The 16,593-nt window shown below is 43.9% G+C and overlaps 1 protein-coding gene across 1 annotated transcript in view; it reads right to left on the bottom strand.

The window, feature by feature from the left end:
* LOC149350543 (uncharacterized) overlaps window positions 1-16,393 on the bottom strand; it is a 45,765-nt gene extending 29,372 nt beyond the window's left edge. Inside the window, exons 1-6 of the mRNA XM_089579599.1 lie at window positions 12,171-16,393; window positions 11,681-11,866; window positions 11,270-11,445; window positions 8,370-8,471; window positions 7,850-7,965; window positions 4,059-4,112 (exon numbers count right to left, since the gene is read on the bottom strand). Of these exons, the coding sequence (XP_089435725.1) occupies window positions 4,059-4,112; window positions 7,850-7,965; window positions 8,370-8,471; window positions 11,270-11,445; window positions 11,681-11,866; window positions 12,171-12,224 (688 nt within the window). The 5' untranslated portion in view covers window positions 12,225-16,393. The remainder of the gene's footprint in view (window positions 1-4,058; window positions 4,113-7,849; window positions 7,966-8,369; window positions 8,472-11,269; window positions 11,446-11,680; window positions 11,867-12,170) is intronic.
* Window positions 16,394-16,593: the final 200 nt, after the last annotated feature.

Genomic DNA, 16,593 nt, shown 5'->3' with positions numbered 1-16,593 from the left:
GATACATTGGTACATCCTTCAACAGGACAATCCTTAGCAAGCACCACAAAGCCAAGCAAAAGACATGCCATAAAGACTGTTAAGGAAGACTGCTTGAATACAACAAGGAGAAAGCAAAATGTTGCGTTAAAAGGCATAAAAAGGTATAAATAAGAATGATTTTCATGGTCCGATTGACCTCGTGTATTTAATTTTTACATATTTTCTATCAACCTACAGTCATTGCCAGCCCAGAGTTCCTTTGCTGGAAAGTTGTTAACACGGTATGTAATGACCAACACCCAGAGCCAAGACTGGTTTAGGACAATACAGTAAATAAAAGAATGGTATGAATAAAAACAAATGAATTACTTATTTCAGTACCACATTATTTCTTATATTTCAAAGGCCTAGCAACTGGCCAAACCACACAACCCGATGGGCACTGAACCTTCCCTGGACGTCCTGAAGACATCCTGAATAGGCACAGGACGCCCAAAGGAGTTTCAATGCCCATTGGGAATATGTGCATTTAAGGCCTCAGCCTGATCCCTTATACAAATTCTGCCTTTCCACAGATGTTTTGCGCAATATTCTTCCTGCATTATTAACACCAGTTTGGCAACCAACACTGCAACAGTCATGAGTAGGTCTTAACTTAAAAAACAATGGGAAATGCATGTACAGTGGTGAGCAGCCTTGTCTAGAGCGCCTGAGCAGTGCGCACTTGGTAACAAAAACCGAAATTAGAGAGCAGCCCCTCATTACAGGGCAAAGTTTTCGTGCCTGCTTTGTTTACGAGGCTATCTGGCGCTACTTCCGTGCAAGCGTTGCAGCTGGACCCTAGAGGCTGCCACAAAATCTGGATTTGTTTGCAAGAAAGTGCACCGCCCGAGCGCTCTAGACAAGGCTGCTCACCACTGTACAGCCTTTGTCAAAAGCAAGCAGACCAAGGAGTTTGCTTCTAAGCCATTTAGCGAGGCTCTTGTAGCATCTGTGGAAGCCCTAACCTTTGCAGCAATGAGGATGAGAGTTCCTCTCACTTTCCAAGAGATTTGAAATGCTGGCAATACCCATCGAGCCAGACAGCACACTCCAGCCCAGGAGCAAACCCCTTGAGCTCTATAAATTTTTGAACAGGCTGTACTCTTCTTCCTTTATATATTTATTTGGCACCTATATAGTCTTGTCAGGCATTACAGCAGGAGCAATTTCACAAGCAACAAGGTGCAAAGAGTTCTACACAAATAATGCATGCAAAAAGGCATCATTACACTAACTGCAAAACAAAATTAAGAGCAACAGCATTTAAATTTCTTTATTCTCAGTGTCTTCACTTCACAAGAAAAAAATTGCAGCAATTAAAGTACTTATTTCAGATGCTGTGTTGTGCTGCACAATGAATTTAAAGCGACTATGTGACTAATATAAAGTGTCACTCTTACAATACTATGACAGCAAAACAACCTTTTCATTTATTTCTCACTGATTGCTCTGAACGGTGACAAGCGTTACACATTAGAACCAACTGGTTCTATACAATTAAATTTAGTGTTGATAAATTCCATTGTGGCAAAGTGCACAACTTGTCGAACCTTCAAAATTAATATCCAGAAATGGAGTGCATAGCCACAAGCTGTCCTGCCAAGTTGCTGATATGACTCTTCAATGTCACTAGAGAAGTCTGCCTGGCTAGACTTACTGGAAAGACCTCCAACAAAGCCATTTATTACTACAGACCCTCTAGTAGGCATACAATCAAAAGAGTTTCAGTTGGCTTGGAAGCATTTTTATCTGTTTTCCCAGATACAGTGCTGACTACAGTACTAATCACTAGGATACAGAAACAGCTGAGCAAGGCCTTGTGACTACAAAATGAAGCAGCTATATGGCTTTCTTGGAGAACATTATTAATCTTTTCTAAAAAAAAACTATCCAATTTTACAGAATGAATGCAGTAGGCCTTTAACAAAAGAATAAACAATGGCAGCAACTCAATGCCCTATAAATAAAATTTCAGAAACACTGCAATGACTCTCAAGTGAACTATATGAGGTAAAAGAAAGCTTTAACTAAGGAGGTAAATATCACAACATCATCAAACATCAGGAAGTAAACATAACCTCAAAACCTCAAAAGCGAGCCGATAATTTACAATAAAATTTCAGAACTTCCACTTCCACGCCTTGCGGCGACCAGCGGTGCCGAGCTTTCACCCGAATCCGCGTGCAGCGCGTCATGTAACGCTCGTTACGTCAGCAGCGGACTGCTATCATCGGTTCGACGTGCCAGCTCCGTCAACGCCAAACCAGTTTAGGAGACGTTGGCTCTTCCCCCTGGGAAATTCTTGCGCCCCTCAGCGACCAATGAAGGGGCCAATTGAGTGGAGCCAGCGGACTGACATTTAAGCGTGCAAAAAGTGCCGGGAGAAGAGGGAAGGTGCAAAGACACGGAAATTCAAATTTTGACTACAAATAACTCGGCTTTCACAAAACGCATCAAAAAAATTTTTGCTGGTGCATATTTGTGATGCTGCCTCCCTTTAGAATCCTAGGCATATCGCATCTTTGTTGGGACCCCTTTTCACAGCCCCTTTAAATGCTGATTCCAACATGAAAACAAAGTAAAAGATATTGATTTTTCTATTACATATTTGATTTTTTTTTAATCAACTGCACTTAACTAATGCTTTTCATATGTTCTCATTACTGGTGTTCATTTAAAATAGCAGCACCTGCAGCTGAGTCTAAGTGGCTTTGAAATTTGGGTGTTGATCCCAAGGTCGCTGATTCAATCCTGGCCGTGGCAGCCTTATTTCAGTGGAGGCAAAATACAAAACACCCGTGTGCTGCGTGATGATGATAATGATGAATATTTTTATGGCGCAAGGACATCAGTGGCATCAGTGGTTTTCTTCTACTCAGGGTGGGGTAAAAGGCCCATTTCCCATGCATGTCACCCAAAAGAAGCCTGAGCACCAGGCCAGGGGTAAGCTTGTGCCCACTGTATTTTCAGTGGGTACCTGGATGCACTGCAGATTGAACCCAACGCTTCCCGCTTATAGCCAATGTGTTGCTTTGGGATGCTGAACCCCACAATTCACAATTAAAAACAGCAGAATGAGTGGACAAGTCAGTCTTGTCTGCGATACTTTTGTACCTGTGAGTTTTTTTTTTTTAAGTTTCAGAGCTTCCAGTCTTTTGCATTGCTTGCTGCCAGCTTTGACCACAGTACATTTGAGTATTAATTTTTAAAGCAATATCCATAGCATGAACACAAGTTATAAAACGAAAAGCTAGTTTTGCATTGATATTTTGAATTCAAATTCAGCAGCAGAATTATTGCAGCTCTGAAACAGTATTTCGTCACCTGGACATGAAGAAATACCGATAAAGTCACGTCTCTGCCACATGAAGCATGGCCTCTGCTGTTGTGAGCATGACTGCATGCCGCGATGCCAAAAAGTCAGTGAAGCCCTTTTTTTTTCTTTCTGCACTGATGCTAACAGCATAAATTATTTTTTGTGAACATACTATTGTATGTTGTCTGTCAAGTTATGTAGCAAGTACAGTATTACACAACTGCCACTCGTAAGAACCATACAGAAGATGATACAGCATCCACAGAGAACTTACTCATAATAATAAAACTTTGCAAAAGATGATGCCAACACTCCCCAATAATAGCATCAGTATATTAAGTGAGTTTTTGAAAACAGCACATTAAAGTTTTATGCTAACGAGCATACAGTAAGAGCTCCCATGTCAAAGATGCAGCAATGCCAGCTTTAGGCAATGTGCTATTCTTTCAGCAATTTGCAGATACAACTTCTAAAATGAGCGGCACTCCGAAAAGTAAAAACAGCATTAGCCTGTACATCATAACTAGTTGCCAAAACAATGCATTGCACCAATTTTCACAAAAGATCAAACTGAGTGTTATCTTATAGCCCGACTCCCATCAGCAATGCACTTCACAAAAGTTCCTTTGCTGAAATCCTCTGAAAAATGAATTGCACCAAAGTATTTCGCAGAAAGATTACTGAATGCAAAGAAGAAGTAAAGAAACTGAGTGCTAACCTGATTGGCCTTCTCCTGAGCCAACTGCACTGACAGTCGAATTTCCACGTTGAACTGCAGTGACAAGAAACAGAAAATTCAGGTCAGCAAAGGCCACATTACGTAATAATTCAAGGACCTAAACTGCATACTTTTTGCACTGCATATGAAGCACAGTAAAAATGTTATGTTACTAATCAGTACATGAGCTAAGCTGGGCATAACAGGGTAAAGTTCCGAATTCAACCATAAAATGGCATTTGCAGAAAATAACACAAAAGCAGCTCAACCTCACAACATTGATTTTTGTGTGGTGCAAAAGGACAGAGCAAAAATGGTTAATGAAACAAGAGAAGAAATGATTGTACAGGATATTTTTCCACATGAAACCTATTACATCAGACTGAGAAGTCAGTGCATTAACAAGTAACTCGTTGAACACAACATAATTAAGAAATAAAGTGGCACCTCCGACAAGCATGAACACCCAAGTGAAGTGGTAAGTGAAGGCACATGCTACAGACCCAAACCCCATAATAAATTCTTTCATCAGTTATCACTGGCTACATCAGGTTATCAGTGGCTATGACTCATAAATTTAAGAAGGTAATACAGACAAATTTTCTGCATGCTTTTTTTAATAACATAATGACATTACCTTATAGTGATAGCTGCATGAGTAAGTTTTCAGTGATCACAGTTTGATAAAGATCAAAGTACAATGAATGAAAAACACCGATCATAAGAGGCTTTGACCACCACAAAGGCTTCACACATTCCACAGAGAAAATATAAAGTAGAATTTACCAGCATATCATTAAATACCTACTAATGTAGCTTATGTGAGGAGTCTGATCACCTAAGCGCGCTTTGTATTATTATGGCTAAGGCCCTTAACTTTCTGCAGCGGAATTCTGAAAAGTGAGCACAAAGAATCTGCTATATCCCGTGAGAAGCCTTCCATGCGTTAAGGCATGTGGCCCTTCGTGCAGAAGAAGCCACACGCTTCGCCTCAATGGCTTAACGTTTTTTTGAGGAGTTGGCTTTTCCTCGCAGCCCATGAGCCTAGTGGGTGAGCTCGCTGTTGGTATCTCGAAGAACAGTGAAAAAAAATTGCACGCTATATTCGCAGTTTGGTTCCAAATATAACGCAGGGTACTTTCTGCAGCAGATGATTCAAGGAAACGAAAAACCTGCATTATATTTGTGTAAATGTGGTAAAACTGCTTTTGACAGGAGCAAGTAGTCCCACAGAAGCGTGTGGGTGTGCTGCTGCCAGAACCACAACGCTTGACGCGCTAGCATACAGAGTGGATGGAGGAGCAAGAGTGTCAAGGCACCAGCAGAACGTCGTTCATTAACGAGTTCTACATTTCAAGAGCAGTCAGACGATTAAATTAATCACATTTCCATGAGTCCATTATTCCTGCTGAAATCCACAAACCCAACATCACAACAAAAAAAGAGTGCGGCTCCTAATACAGAATTTCTCAAAAAATGTTACATTCCGTGACTTACTTCGGAATTGTGGAAAACTAAGGGCCTTAATTATGGCTATGACTGCACATACTTGAAATGTTTAAAGCACCTCAGATAAAAGTTAATAAGGGCAGCTGTCAGTTCTCGAAAAAGGAAGTTTAGATATGTAATTTTTGCAACAAGCACTTTGGTCCCGTTCTTGTTCTTTCAATGGGGAGCCATGACAGCTTCCTCCCACTACAATCATGCATCATGGCAAAGACTATCATGAAAAGACAATACAAACTGATAATAAAGCCATTATGTATAAAATTTAAAACATCAGCTTACTCGGCTTACGTTCAGCTTATGTTTGTTAAAGGAATTATAATGTTCAAGACACATTCACACTGCTGACTAATACCAAGCTACAACTGCATAAAGGAAGTACAAATGTGAAGGAATCACCTCTTTCTTTTGCACACAGTAACAGTAATAATAAAGATAATTACAGAGTATAGCTTAACATTTCCAAAGTCAGCGTATTTACACAGTTCTTGCCACGCAGTAGCGACAGTTTAATTAGCTGCGAATTAAGCAATCAATGTAACATCACAACTGACTGAATAGTACATGTGCAAATCTAAGTTGCATTAACCACTGGTAGCAGAAAGCATACATCTCCCTGCACACTGTTCTTAGCTCTCCAAGCCACAGTAGGCATTCCTGTATAATTTTATGAAATGCTGTGTACACTGCAGTAGTACTCCCATCAAGCTCTGCTGTTATAAAACTTCAAGCCCACAGAATCTGCGCTCATAGGTGATAACTGAGTCATGACTGTTTGTGGGACTGCACACATCACCACAAGGCCTATGTCACAAATGTGATGGATGATTTTCACATTTGTGCTACTAGTTTTTAACACCACGCAGTCTTTAACTCCGCTGGGCTCAAAATAGAACACCTATGAATATAGAAGAAGAAGTAAAACTTGCTTTTAAACCTCATTACTTCTCACTGGCAGACTTAGCGTTTCGATCCAAAATTCAAGATTCATGCTGTGAGCCAGAGGACCTGGGTTCAATCTCAGTTGCGGTGGCTGCTTTTTGAAAAAGGCGAAACACAAAAGATGCTCATGTGCTATGCGATGTCAGCGCATGTTAAAGAACCCCAGGTGGTCTAAGTTAATCCGGAGCCCTCCACTCGTAACCCACGTGTGACTTTGGGACGTCAAACCCCACAATTTACAATGATTTTTAATCAGTCTAATCGTTAAAATCAAATGCAGCATAAAGCATGTACTGATGGTCCACCTTAGATTTAGGAAATTCCTCATTGTAAGTAGTTGATTAGATACCGAAAGCCGCGCAAAGAAAACAAACAGCACAAAACTTAAAATGTTTACAAGACAGAACAGCCTATTTTTGGCAAGTTAAAAGCCCTCATAGTTCACAGCACACTACTTTTTCTGTGGAAAATGAAACCTTTCTTTCTAATACAGGTATTGCAGATGAAGAACACTAAATACAAAACAATTCTGCAAGAAGGATACAAGAGCTAAAAATCATGCAAAAACAAGAAAGACAAACAACGCAACAAACTTGGCTAGTTGGTTCCTGATCATTTTGCAGAGTGCAAAATGAACAAAGAAGTATTTTTTTAAAATGCCTATTTATAACATGCAAAAAATGACTGAATGCAAACTTTTTATATCAGCAGGAAACCAGCTGTTAAATTCAGAAATCCTGAGTGTCTCTTCCCTATACTCCAGTATTTAACAGGTAGGCATCTGTTAGATACATTCTATTTGGCGTGACATAAGAAGTAGAAATTATAAAAGTTATGCTCCTACGAGCATTATTTCAGGTTAAATTAGCATACTTACGAATCACAAATGGAGTAATAAAAGAGAAGGGGGCATGGTATACCACCAGTGGCTAGATCGATTGAGTGCAACACGCTATATGCTAAGTTTTTACAGTTGAACCTCGTTATAACGAAGTAGAAGGGGTCCAGCGATTACTTTGTTATAGCCGTAGCTTCATTATAGCCCATGCTGATCGAGCTTCCAAGGGGAATCATCATTCTGTTATTATATACATTTCATTATAACAAGGTTTGACTGTGTACTAAATACTACCTTAATAATTCTGTTTCCTTTCTAATAATCAAAACTCAACTGTTACCACAACTTCCTGGGTCCTTAGCTACCACAGCCAAAAAATATCCAATTTACATGTTCTTCCTTTGTAACGATCACTTGTTTAACAGCTCTTACAACTTCCTTAACTTCTTTGCAGCACTGTTCATTACTACAATATGTGATGACTAGAAATCCAGTCACAACTTACCTGGTAAGTTGTGAAATAAGCCGCTTTTTGCAAAATATGCCACAATGAGCCCAGCAGACACCAGAAAAGTTAGAAGGCAAGCCATCAATGCACTAGCCACACATACAGCGAAGTACCTGCAAAAGAACACATAAATGTTACAAAGATCAGCAATGATTATGTAGCTGTTGTAACAGAATATCTTCTTGCATAACAAAAGAAAATGTTTATTTATTTATTTACATTTCTGCAGCGCCATGAAGGCATAATTGCAGGGGGGAATACATACATAAACAATCAATTGTACAGCATGTGCCAACTTTTTGCACAGGATAGGAAAGAATGGATGGCAGATGATGAAAAAGAGCGTCAACAGAGCATTCACATCAGTATATTGATGTCTAGGTAATGTGACTGCAATGATCCATGGGATATGGTTGGTAACAAACGAAAAGTGTGCAGTGTCTACCATCTCACAACAAACGAACAAAAAGCAAAAACATTCATTTTCATGAGGTGTGCACAACTAAGGTATACCCACTTGTAGTTTCGTGATCCAACACAATTGTTCAGCCATTTGCAGTGATGATCAAATTTTTCGATACACTTGTTGCAACTGCTGCAGTGTTTTGATCGGTTTCCCCTAAAAAAACACAAAGGCATTGTCATCAAGCACAAGCAGAAAGGTTGGCACAAAGAGGCAAGTTGTGACACTAATGGGGTGATGAAAGTGCTCAGGAGAAAGCATAAATTAATGTGCCAAGACACTATGAAGACTGAGTAACAAACAAACATTTCGAGTGGCTATAAATAGCTACGGTCCAGCCTGGACATATAGAACCTGAATATATCGAATTATTGTTTATACTGAACAGACAGAACATCTTCTTGAAAATTCCATACAAAAGTATAGCACTACGCGCACATCTAATTTACATTCAGCAGAACATTCAATATATCGAACTGTGCGCCGCACGCCTTAAGTGCCGCTTCTTCTAACGGCGTTCTTTGTACCCTTTTCACAAGCACAGACAGATTGATTGCGCAGCCTAGGGCAGCTGTTGGCAGTCCTGGCACCACGAAATCACATGACGAGACAAATGTGAGGGGTATTTGAGGGTGACTTGTGGTCTCTTGTACTCATTTTTCATGCCACATCGGTGTCACGCAGTGAAGCCAACCTAACTAAGCCCCCGCATCGGCTCCCACCTGGCATGCTTCGCTGCCGAGGTCGTTGCTGAAACCAACCGTACCTTAGTTTTAATGAAATTATTGCATTTATAGTTTATTGGAAACAGGATCAAACATCTTATAATAGACAGTAGGTAGTTAGTTCCAAACCATCTTCTGCTGCAGATCAGGTGTGAAGCAGATTAGGCGTAGAAATGCCTAGCGGGCAGTGCGCTGCCAGCACGCCGGCGGGTAGCACATCAATGCAAGAACATGTCAAGCGTGAGTACAATGCATTCTTGCTTCTAGGTTACGCAAGAACTTTTGTATTGCCCTTTTTTATATATTGAATTATCAATATATTGAACTATTTTGCAATCCCCTCCGAATTTGGGTTCAACTATAAACATATGTTATGGTAGACAGAGGGCACGTAGATGGGTTTCTTGACAACACATGGCAGCTGAAGTAGAAAGCCTTTTGTTTTTTGCTGTTGTCACAAGATGAACGAGTTACCCAAAATTTGGTGTATGTGGAGTTTAACGTCCAAAACTGCATGTCGGCTATGAGGGACGCCATAGTGGAGAGCTCAAGATTAAATTTGACCACCTGGGGTTTTTTACCATTATCTCACATTGCACAGCACATGAGCACTTTTAAGTTTTGCCTCTGCCAAAAAATTGCACAATAGTAAAGACGAATGTAAGAGCAGACAAGAGCCTCAGTGGGATCCTTCACAAAAGCTAACTTTAGCCAGAACTCACGCATGCACGCACAATGCGTTTGAGGAAGGACACAGTATAGCTGCAAGGTTCCTTGAAGCAGGAGAAAGCCCAGTACACAGGAATCATATAAGCAGCCTTAACAGTTGTTGATTGGTATTGTTACTTCAGCATTAGAAAATCATCACTGAGTGAATACCAAGGTAAATGCCACATGTCACATATAGGAGATCGCCCGTCAGCCGCATAAACAGACTACCACAAGTTCAATGGTAAAAGCACTCAACAAGCATTGATACTGCCGCCGTGACACCAGTACACCACGCAAACTTGGGGAATGTTATCACTGAGGCATAAATGCTACACCTCAGCTGTCTCCGCTTAAGCTTGCACTAGGTTCTTTTCAAGTCAGGCCATGTTGGGTTCATTAGTTCACGTAATGTCACACTTTGATCTTTTTGTTAAATAAACAATCACAATCACAAGAACTTTTACTTTTTTTTTAATGGGTGGCCAGAGCAGCAAATGCTTGAAGGAGAAGTTTTCTGAGGTGCACTTTTCAACAATGATTAGTTTAGTTTAGTTCATGGGGGTTTAATGTCCCAAAACGACTCAGGCTATGAGGGATGCTGTAGTGAAGGGCTCTGGAAATTTCGACCACCTGTGGTTCTTTAACCAGCAAGGACATCGCACAGTACACGGGCTTGCATGTATAACGGCAGAGTTTGCTACCAAGTACCTTCAGTGCATGCTCACCTGGACCTGTTTGGTTTGGTTTCAAGGGGTTTAACGTCTCAAAGCAGCTCAGATTTTGAGAACACTGTAGAGGAAGGCTGCGGATAATTTCTACCACCTAGGGTTCTTTAACCTGCACTGATATCGCACAGTACACGGGCCTTATAGCATTTAGCCTCCATTGAAATACAACCACCGTAGCTGCGACCAAACCCACGTCTTTCGGGTCAGCAGCCGAGCGCCGTAACCACTGAGCCAGCACAGTGGCTCTTTTTCACAATGAGTTTTTTGTAAACTCAAAGGTATGGTCAACATATCCACTGCTTGAACAAAACTTCTACTTAGGTGCAGGACTACAAAATGCACCAATCAAGTAATGCTGTTTAATGTACAAGTATCAATAGTTAAAGGGCAAAATTTACCGTCCACAGATGTTCCCCATTTCACTAAATGTTTCAGTTCTATTCATTTCAAAGCATCACTTATCTATCCTTGCTATGTAGCAAAGCATCAGAAATGCGGCATTCAAAAAGCATGAAGGCAACCATAAGAAATTTGTCTGACAGAACAAGACAAAGAAAATATGTATGTTAACTAAAATTGGAAAAAGATTAGCTTGCACATAAGTACATGATGGCATTTCTGAATGCCACCATGAACCAACAAAGTATCACCACACTTTTGAAGCCATATTGTTGCCATGCTTGAAATAAACCAGGAAAAGTAATCTTCGATCGCAACACTGGCTCCTTCTGTTTTGAATCAAATCTGACAGCAACCACACCTGATGAAAAAGTAAGGATTCTGTACTTACACTTTTACTTCACAGATGTAGCAGAACTGGTTCTCAATCACATGAGCATGCTTGCTTCGATCAAACTGTGGAAGTGGACCTTTAACATTCTTGGCTCGTACGTTGGCATCTGCTGGGTCAATGGTAACACTCAAAATGTGGGACACCAGATGGACAATACCAACTGTGGCATTCACCTATCATGGTTGTCAAGGATGAATCAAAGTAAACAATCTTGAAGTCCACATTTTCAGATATGGAGCAAGTTAATGTTGAGAAACTCCAAACCTCAACAAGCAAGACTCAAAAGTAGGCAGTGCATATGCTTCCTGACACCAAGCACTCTTCAATTTTTTTTCATTCACATTAACCAATTCAATACGTTTCCAAACTGCATCACACAGCACACCACAACATATGTGTAAAGGATACGAGTGAAAGGCCAATCTGCCAGCCTCCAACCGGGCAGCTGGGCACAAGCACAGCAAAATACATGACCAAGAAGTACGCGAGAAAAAACCAGGCTACAAGTTGCAGCGGATGCAGCGGCAGGCTCCACCCGTTCTGGCGGCTCCATTCACCACCTTTCGTGGTCTTCACGCCACAGTCAACAAGCACCTGCAAACATTTGCATTAATGATTATAAGGCACAAATGCCCCACAACCACTTGCGAAATCAGCAAGTATAATGTTTCGGCACAAGTAAAATAAGCACTCCGAAAACCCTACCGATGCCTCTCGCAACACACGTTGGGAGAGGGGATGAAAAACAAGTGAAGAAATAGAAAACGGAAGCGCAGTTTCGCTTACATACCCTTCAATGCGAAACTCCATTAAGCTCAGGTATTACAACACGACTGCCCCCGCAACACGAAAACACAACAAGTTGCCAGGATTAAGTACAAATAAAGCGGTCACCAACCTGGCATACTCCCAAAAGGTGAGCACAGCGGGTCTGCAGGATATCTCTCTTCATAGCAGCTATCGCAGCACAGCCTAGTACAATCTAGAGGTGAATAACGCACGTCTAAACGAACAAAGTGCACAATAAGGCTGTAAAACGAGGCATCACTAGAAATGAGCCACAAGGTCAGTGCCTCAGGCCAACAGGCTAACGCTTTAGGCGTAAACGAATAAGCTGCCAAGGCACCCTAGCATATTGACGCGCCGAAACAAGAGCAAAGCCTTGCGCGGTGATCTTGAAAGTTGACCTGCCGGGCAAAAGGCGAATCAAATATAAAACCCGAGCCTAGAACCGACATTTGAACTGGTAGGTTGCTCAGAGCAGCCTAAGTCGCATTTTCTCTATCTTGCAATCACAGATTTAGATGCGAGCACGCACGGATACATGGCCGTGCATGGCTGTGAGCCTGCCTCCCTGGTTGCCTTGGTTGCAGGCGGAGAAGGAAAGCCGGGAAGGCCCGGGAAATGCTTCGGGAGCGATCGCTAGGGGCATCGCTGGCGCTGCCGTCGGTCCCAGTTTTCCTTTTTACTTTTTTCTCGGTGCTCTCCGTTATTCGCCGCTCGAAGCGAAGTAGAAAATCCCCAGAACGAAGCGGACAACTAACAGTTGTGCTTCGGAGAAACAAACTCGCGTGTACCGGCGAGGTTGGGACCAGCGCGCTTTCATATGAATATCGTAGCTGTACTCTGGTTTCTCAGACCTATTACGGAGATTTTATCATGTTTAACACGAAACCATAAAAAAAAAGGACCTCTGTTGGAGGAAACATCACCCGTCCCCCGGTTTGGGAATAGTTGGATCTTGAAGGAGGCAGCAGTTTATAGCGAAATCAGTCAACTCTCTTAGCTTCTTGAGAAAATCTAGATGGTCCTGGTAAGAAAAGCAGGGCAAAACTGGACAGGCCTGAACTGCAACAAGGATATGAAGCAGGAACAGTGACCAAACCACTTAGGTGGTGGATACGCGGACCTTAATTATTACTCGCTCGTTGGCTTGAGCAGGAGTCTTCCAGTCGAGGAGGGAAAGGCGCAAACTTTTAAAAGAAGTATGTCGCGAATCGGGGTGACGTGTCCCCGACTGCTGGAGGGGAACGCTTTCGCGTGCAGGTTCGAAGATAAGAACAAAGGAATCAAACGAAACAAAACGAAGCCGTGTTTATATTTTAAAGGAAAGGAGCCAATAAAAAAAAAACGAAAACACCAAGGAAAACACACACTAGAAACGCGTACAACACTAGAGACAAAAAGGGGAGAGTTCACCAGATACAAAGCGTCCCAGGTGGTGCGGGAATGCCTTGCAGGTAGCACAGACGCGGGTTGGCGAGTTGCGATGCGTCGCTGGCGTTGCGTCCAGGGAAGCGGTGGTAGAGCACCAAGAGATGAGGAACGGAGATGGACACGGGAGACGCTGACGAACTCCTGTCAGTCGCCCCCAAGTCGTCACTGGCAGCTCGAACCCAACGTCCGACAGCTGCCACTTCCACGCTTGAATGACCAGACTTGTGCTGCGGTGTCTTCCTCAACACCTCGGATTGCTGACACGTAGCTCTACGCTCCTCGTGCCTGCCTCGCGCACACCACTCGCACGCGCACACGCGCAACGCGGAGCTGGCACGCACGGCGCTCTGATGTCTGACGCACCACTGCCGCGTTCCAAAAGTCCCTCGACAGTGTGGTGTGCACATCACAGCTTGATCCTCGAGCCCAACAAGAAAAACAACTTTGGCACAAAGTCGGGCCCACCGTTGCTACACAACGCTCGGCCTGACCTTGGCAAAAATTCAGGGGGGCACTTTAAATTGTTGACCTAAAGTGCGGTGAGGCGAAAGCCTTAAGCGCAGTGTTGCTGCTTGTGTCACTGATGTGTTAAGATGTTAAACTTCGCCTAGAGCGAAACGCGACAGCGTCTTGCAACACTGCCAGGGAGTCCACAGAACGCCATCGCCAGTTCGGTTCTACGCTTTGCTCGTCGGTAAATTGGTTTTTGAGGAAAGGAAATTATCTGTCTCGCATACCTCGGTGGACACCTGAACCTCGCCGTAACGGGAAGGGAGGAAGATGGGAGTGAACGAAGACACCGTATTCACTAGACGCGCCTTTTATGCGAAGCATATTACTAGAGCAAAACTAGAGCTACACTACAGCCCGTCGAGCGCGGCGGTGGAGCTACCATAGACCTCTTGCATTGCCCAGGGGGCGCTGCGAAAATGGTGCTAAAGAGCGCCCTCTGCCCTCGGCTGGGTAGTACCGGGCTCTGGCGTCTGCTTCGGAAAGCACGTTGGCAGTATGGACCCGCGACTTTCGCTTGTGCTGTGCCATGGCCTACAGCGAATATCGGGCGCCGAAGATTTTTTCAGGGCTGGCACGCTGTGTAAAGGGAATAAATTATGCAACGCCAAGTACGTGCACTCTGTTCAAGAAATAAGCGGCGAAGTTTCAACGCGGTGTCATTCGCAAGTGGAGAGTCGCGTACGAAGTTGAATTTCAGATAAGGTCTGCGCGCTTCGAGATTCAAGCGCACCAATGCGATGAAATACTTGCAATATATGAATTCGCAGCAGTTCTAAACAGACATGCATACGGGACTGCTCGAGCGCACGACGGTACACGCCGCGCCAGCAGCGGTCTTTCAGCATGCCACGAAACGGTGGGCCTCCTGCAGTCTTTCTTGACTGCATCTCGCTAAACAAGTAGTCATGCCTGCCTTGTAGTAGCCGCCATCTGTTCCTTCAGCAAATGCTAACATGATGCAATGCATATATGAGCTCGCAGCCGAATAACGCTGCAGCGCGAGCTCGTGCGCTGCGCGCTTGATGTCGTTTTCTTGATGTAGCTTTTCATCCTTAAAACGACATCGCTTGAACACGTTCGCTGTTATCAGTGATGCCGCACTGCCACATACGTGCTGGTTTGAGGTCGACAATGTGCACATTTCACTCTCGACGCTGGGCTGCTCCTAGTGCGTAGCGAATTCGCACCTAATCAACCCGCCCATTGTGGTCATTTGCACGCACCTGGCCACCTCACCACGTTGCACCAGTAGAATTGTCTCAATTGTCGCAGTGGCCGGGTCTCTAGTCGTGAATCACCAGCCATGCCTGCCGATTTGTCGATTTGCCTTAATAGTGATTATCTGAAGTGAGATGTTGACATGACATATGAATTATACCATGTATTTTTTTTTTGCGCTCTTTGCTGTGTTGTGCATTCCCTTGATATTATCTCTTAATTATGCTGTTCGTTTCTCACTTTATGCTGCTTGCTCTGTTGTGCATTCCCTACTGTTTGGTGATTGTCATGGTAAACTTTTTGCTGCTTTGCTGCTTGCTTGGTACAACTGCCTATGTAGGGATCTACTAGACAAGTTGTGTTGTAGAATGCATAAATTCGTATTCTACGCCTGCATGCATATGCGGCTGCTCGCTACATATACATTTTTTGAGACAGGTAAGCGCCAAAAGAAGACGCACACAAGGAGGATGAGGCCGGCTGTAGACTGCGGGGAAGATTGTAGGTACATATGCGGGATCACTGGCCGAATTGTTTTTCTCGTTACCCACAAAGTGGCGACTGTATATCCTGATGTTCGGCACTGCATCCCACTGTTTGCCGTCCGGACTGCATGTGCAAAAAGAACGAATTTCAGCAACGCGGATAACCAAACAAATATCAAGGCAGGCGAAGCAGCCAGCCCAACGCGAAGGTTCGCTTACTCAGTGCGTCGAACTGCAGCTATCCAGCGCGTCCGGCGCTCCGCTTCGTGAGACCTTGAAGGAAAACGGTGGAATTTGATACTGGGATTCAGACCTTCTTGCTCGTGGCAGCCCACGACGCAGCAGTAACGACGGTGACGCTTTTTCGAGACTGAGCGAGGTCTCTCGGGCGGATCGGCGTCGCCGATTCCTTCTGCTGCCTGCGTTTCGTGCTGAGGCACACGGAGCGTCGGTTTTCTAAATACTAAGCCACGGCCAGGCCGCGGCGTGGTTGGTCACAAGTGACGAGCCTTATCGCACTCACAACAGTGCAGAAAAACATGCGAATCGACGCAAAACGCAGGCTAGAAAGGTGCGTCGCCACGGCCACGGCTCACTGCTGACCCAACCTGGTACTACCCAGCCAACTTCTCCTTGCCGCCACCAGGCGCCGCCACGTTACCTGAAACTCCAGCGCAAGAGGCCTATTGACCTTTAGCGTGACCACGTGACACCACGTGACAACATGACGTCACAGCAGAGTAGAGATGGGCTGCCGGCTCGCGCGGTCGGCCGCGGCGGTGGAGGCTCCACATCAGAGGCGCGGCGGCTGACCACGTGACAACATGACGTCACAGCAGAGGAGAGATGGGCTGCCGGCTCGCGCGGTCGGCCGCGGCGGTGGAGGCT

This window comes from Amblyomma mixtum, chromosome 3 (assembly GCF_055824585.1).
Source record: "Amblyomma mixtum isolate Tamu chromosome 3, ASM5582458v1, whole genome shotgun sequence".
In the NCBI taxonomy this organism is placed as follows: Eukaryota; Metazoa; Arthropoda; class Arachnida; order Ixodida; family Ixodidae; genus Amblyomma; species Amblyomma mixtum.
This window is presented reverse-complemented; position numbering and strand designations above follow the sequence as displayed.